At 33.1% G+C, this 5,839-nt stretch overlaps 1 protein-coding gene across 1 annotated transcript; it reads right to left on the bottom strand.

The window, feature by feature from the left end:
• Positions 1-522: 522 nt before the first annotated feature.
• On the bottom strand, positions 523-2,771 carry LOC107785292 (peroxidase 25-like). The gene is made up of 4 exons (XM_016606564.1): positions 2,537-2,771; positions 2,276-2,455; positions 1,560-1,722; positions 523-1,079 (listed from the first exon to the last, which is right to left on the bottom strand). The coding sequence occupies exons 1-4, from the start codon at positions 2,738-2,740 to the stop codon at positions 658-660; spliced, it is 969 nt and encodes a 322-aa protein (XP_016462050.1). The 5' UTR covers positions 2,741-2,771; the 3' UTR covers positions 523-657.
• Between the last annotated feature and the right edge of the window lie 3,068 nt (positions 2,772-5,839).

Here is a 5,839-nt window from a genome sequence, read left to right as displayed (position 1 = left end):
GAACTTTGTCGAGCCAAATAATGGAAGGCCAAAATATCTGCGATCGGCTGGAGATCACGGCAGAAATCTCGGCACGTATCAAGGAGAGGCCGATTAATTAGCAAATCATGAGATTTTTTACCTTTTATAGAATTGTATCAAGAGTAGGACTCCCCTACTATATAAAGGGAAGTTTGATCATTTGTAAAGGACATTGTAATACGCACCAAAAAGCAATATACTCTATTTCAAGCTCTCATTATCTTGTTATTCTGCTCCGACATTGGTTGAGGCACTTCTTGGCTCGAGGATGATCAAACTCCAAGGCTAAGGCTGTCCAATCTGTGTGGTTTGCGTTTATTTTTTGATCATTAATTTTAATATTAATCTGTTTTCTTAATTTGTATCAAGTTACATCACGTATCCTTAAAATTGCGTATAAATTCAATTGTTATCCGATTTTGAGGTAAACAATATGCACCATGCTAGTATATAGATCTAGTTTTCGTGGGATTTCGGTTGTGACAAAAGAGGAAGAAAATATGTTGAAGCTTTTATAAAAATATATTCACGTGATTAATCTCCGTTATACATTATTAAAATATATAAACACTAGCGTTCCAGCTAGCAACTTGGGATATTGCTTGGGACATATGTTTAGCAGAGATAAATAGCTCTTTAATTGAACTTGGAACAAACTTTTCTAATCTCCCCTTGAGTGCCACTCTTAATCTCAATGCTGCTCATTTTGATCATAGCTTTTGGAAAGTTAAAATTGAATCTCAATCCTAACAATCCCCTTACATTCCCTGCATAATTTTCCACAACCCTTCTTGTGGAAGGGTCACCCAACAGCCTCTGGTCTGACTCAAGAATCCCATTTCCATCTCTTACATTCTTGAAAAAACTTACATCAAACTTCAACTGGCTGTCTTTGTCTAAAGCTACCTTCTTCAAACCATCGCCACCTTTGGGGCATAGAGTCTGTAATTGTGCCAAGAATGCTACGTTTATGCTTGGATCTGCATTTCCTGTTGTTGTGAAGTTGTATAGTCGATAACTAAAGAATCTGCATTCTGTCTGGCCAATTGTATGTGCACCTACGTTCATTTCAAGAAAGAGTTAACTTTTATACGCTTCTTTTCTGAAGGGTAATTATAAGTAATTACAGTTTAGTTCTAGAAAATTTATCATTCTCTTTGTCTTGGAACACATACCCCTTATGTTTTTCTTTTTAGGCTATGCGTCGTATTTGCATAGTAATATGCTCCTCCATTTATTGATTTATATTTTTTTAAATTACTTTATTAACTTGCTATTATGGAAAGGGAGCTTTGCAAAATTGTTTGTCTTATAGGTGACGGGTTTGAGCCGTGGAAGCAGCTACTAATGCTTGAATTAGGTTAGGTTGTCTGCATTACACCTCTCGGTGTCGCCCTTCTTCCGACCATGTATGAACGCGGAATGCCTTGTGCACTAGGCTGCCCTTTTTCGTCATTACTCCGTTCCAAAGGTCCAGCGCGTTAGTCAGCAAATAGTTATGTATATATATTCATAGTATAACAAGAATGAGAGTATACCAAGAAGAGTGACAAGATCATGATCATCTAGGCCTTTGGCTATAAACTTTTTCCTTTGGACATCAATTGTATCCAACGGTGAAGGTAAGTTCAAGGCCTCTGCCGATGAAGAGATCCTACCATCTCTTCTTCCAGTAGGCACTCCCCAGCTTGGACCTCCACTCTAAAATGCAACAAGATCAAATATTAATATCTCGTTATTCATAAAACAAATATCACAAACATTATATTTCAATATATACTATAAAATGCATACCAAAGTAATTTGTCTCTTCTGATGACTAGCACGAAAATGACCGAAAAAAATATTTTTTCATATGATTGATTAAAACTACTCCCTCCGTCCATTTCAATTTGTACAAAAATGTTCTGGTCACGAAGTTTAGGGAAGAAAAAGAACTTTTTGCACATGCTAAAACTACTCCTAGAACATAGATTGTCATTAATGTTAAAAATAGGAATAATTCAAAAAAAATCTAATATGAAAGGAGTTATTGCTTTTAAACATAATAGAAAAAGAAAAAGTGCTATATATAGGATGGAATAGAGAGAGTAGTTCTTATCTATAATGATTGTACTATGAAGTAGTTACGAACAATAAAAAGCATCACACAAGTATGACTTGGCATGTGAGACTCACAATAAAATTACTCGTTCTAATCTATAATGATTGTAACATGGCGTTATAATTTGTCATAGAAAGTTGAAGTAGTTACCAAATCTACAGCGGCACGAGCTGCTAATGCTAGGATATCAGCACAGGAGACAACACCAGGACATGAAGCCTCAAGCTGTTTTTTTGCATTATCAATCACCTCAAATCCTCTTAGTCCCAAATTAGTCACTGCATTTCTCTCAGCCGAAGTTCCCGATATCAAAATAGAACCGTCACAACCCTATAAAGTAATTATCTTATCATAATAGCAAAATAGAAATAATTAGCGAAAGTCTATACTATTGAAATTAACCTGAATTACCTGAACAAAACAATCATGGAAATGAAGCCTAAGTAAACCTGCAGCAATTGTAGGATCTTTATTAAACTCTGCTTCAACGGTTGACCTTACTATGGACTCGACTTTCGAGCACGTAGATGAATAAAACCCGGTTTTTAGTCCTCCTTGGCCAAGAACTGGCAAAGCCATGGATATAAAAAGAAAAACCAAACACAAGTTTCCCATATTGATTGCTTACAAAGTTGATTGCTTAGCATGCAAGATTATTAAGTTTAGAGTGGTATTTATAACCTAATCATTGGATTGCTTTCTGTTGGACTAAAACGGCTCAAAAATAATTTTAACATGGTGTGATATTATTCGCTTTAGGTCAAGTCCGCACGGTTGTTCCCCAAAAGGTCTCACACCGTTAAGAGTATCTAACTTTTTATAAGTAGCTTATTTTTCTTTTATATTTTCCGTGGGACTCTGTTCACACACTCCCAACAATCTTCCCTTAAACTAAGTTTTACATGACCCGTCACCGTTTATGGGCTAATTTGGAGGTTAACTATGTGTCACCCACATGATTGGAGTATTTACGGTCACGGAAGCCTCTCCAAATCATTGGCCCTGATACTAGTTGTTAGACTAAAATAGCCCAAAGATACTCTTAACATGACGTGATATTGTCCGCTTTGCGCCAAGTCCACACGATTTTTTCCCAAAATGCCTTACATGATTAAGAGTATTTAAACTCTTTGTATGTAGCTTATTTTTCTTTTCTATTTTTCACGAGAGACTTTAATTATTCACACACTCTATAACATTTTCATTGATCTGTGGGCCTTCCCATTGCTTTATATAAACGTGTGGGACAATTAATTATTGGTGGTATTTTATTTTTAGACAATGCAGGATTAGTGGAGAGTACGTAGGAGCCAAAGTGCTGAGAATTTCAACTTCACTTTAATTAATGGACATTGCATTGGATCAGGTTAATGGAAGCTCAATCTGTTTTTGAACTTTGATTATATAGTAGTATGCTTTTTGTTCTTCTGTTTTGCTCTGCACTTGCACTTATAGTCTCCATTTTCCATCTAGTTCACATTGCTTTTCTTGATTTTCTCCTTGTTTCTTTACATGGTTCAGATTTGTTTGGTCTCATTATTGCTTAAAACATGAAAATTCGTATGATTGTCCAAGGTTGGCATGAATTTTTTAAAATTTATCTAGAGAATAAAAGTTGTTCGATCATTCAGTATGGACAGAAATATAAGTAAAATATTTTTTAAGCGAAATCACAATTAGAAGAAGTGAACTAATGAACAAATCACTTTAATGAAAAGTGGTGTAATTTTTTATATTTATCCTTAATATTTTTATTTTTTTTATACATAACTAGTAAAAAAATTGATGAAGCGGTATCATATATATAACACCGCATGCAACAAGGTACATACGCCCTTGGTTGTGGAACAAATCCACATGTAATGCCATTATTTGGCAAAGAGATATCAGCAAACAACGTGAAAAGTCAATTTGGAAGCTCAACAATTATTTTAAACAGTCATTTGCATATAGTGTATTAAAATTTGCAGCTCATTTTGGAGCACCAAAATAGTGGCTAGATTATGCACTAGTTTATTTGTTTTTAAGAGTACAAAAGATACTCGAGTGTGAGCTAGCTTAGCTGCACTACAACTTTTAAGGCTCGTGAAATTTGCAGAAAGCATGGGGATAATTATAATGAAGTATTAATATTTGATTGCAGAAAGGATATGGAATCTGACTGTGCGGACTCAACTATCTAGGAATACTTAATACAATGTATATTTTAAGTCAAAACATGGCAATATATATGTCTCTAATGTTGATGATACAACGTTCTAAGCTTTAAGCAGATTAATATTTTTTTTATTTTTTTATTTTGGAAAAAGGGCCAAAAATGCTATTCAACTATGAGAAAATAAAGTAAATTTGCCCTCAATTTGAATATGATCACAAATATGTCCTTATAAGTAGTGGAATGGCTCAAATTTATCCCCCAACCATGAAAAATAAAAACATTTAGCCTCTATTTGAATTTGGTCTTAGATATGCCCTATTGTTAGTGGACTGGCTCAAATATGTCGCACAAAACTAACGGACCTCGAACATATTATGTTCACCCATTTAATAGATATTTTATTATTGAGATGGCGTGTCACCTTGTCAGACAAAATATAAATTCTAAAAAATTCTGATATAAGATTTTAATTAAAAAAATTACACAGACCCAAGATGGTTAAAAGAATCGAATCACATCTATTTGCTCAACATATTCTTATTTTCCCACCATTAACAAAAAATTTACTTTCTAGAAGTTTAATAGCGATTAAATAGAATCTTTGCATGAGCACTTCAATTCTTTTGATTAGAGGTGTCAATGGATATTTAAAAATCGACTAAACCGATCGAACCATACTGCACCCGAACTGATTTTTAAGTTTCTTTTAATAAAACCGTAGGTTTTTATAAAATTTATGATCGTTCCGATAATTAGGGTAGGTTTTTTATTTTATGAAAATAAAACGAAAAAAGACGGAACTGTACCGAATAAATTTACATGTGAAAAATATATTTATATACTATATTCAAAAATAATAAAGCATTAATTTTTTCTTGGACCTTGAAATTATGAAAACGATTACACGCCAACATGTAATTATTAAACTCAAAATCCTAATTTTCAGACTTATTATGCTACTCCTACTAAAACTAAATTATTTCCAGCATATTCACTAGCAAGACACAAAGTATTCTAGCGATTATGTGTAGCAAACTATAATGTATTGAATATGCTTTTCGTGTGATTTAGATTTATCTTTTTGAATATTTAATCTTTTATAGAATTTATTCTTGAATTTCGGTTTTTAAATATCTTTTCACTGTTGCTATATATATTTTCTTTGTCTTTACTTAGTTTCTTTTATGCTGCTGTAGAATATTTGATGAATCTATACTTTGGCTATCTTTCGGATTTTTTTAATTCATCATCCTTTAAACAATAAAAATGTCTAGAGAATTTTGCTAAGTTCTATATAAGTACATATATTATTGCATTCTATTTTTACTAGTGACTTTTAAATGACGCTCAAAAAAATTACCGAAAATTAACAGAAAAGTACCGATATCGAAGAGAAACCAATATAATTGGGACGGTTTCGAAAGTCAAATTTTAATTATACATAATTGAATAACCGAAAAATTGATATGATACAAATTTTATAAAACATCGGCAGAACCAAATCATTGACACCCCTACTTTTGATGGCTTGGTCAAAGTGGACCAACAGTTATGCT

This window comes from Nicotiana tabacum, chromosome 21 (assembly GCF_000715075.1).
Source record: "Nicotiana tabacum cultivar K326 chromosome 21, ASM71507v2, whole genome shotgun sequence".
NCBI classification, from domain to species: Eukaryota; Viridiplantae; Streptophyta; class Magnoliopsida; order Solanales; family Solanaceae; genus Nicotiana; species Nicotiana tabacum.
This window is presented reverse-complemented; position numbering and strand designations above follow the sequence as displayed.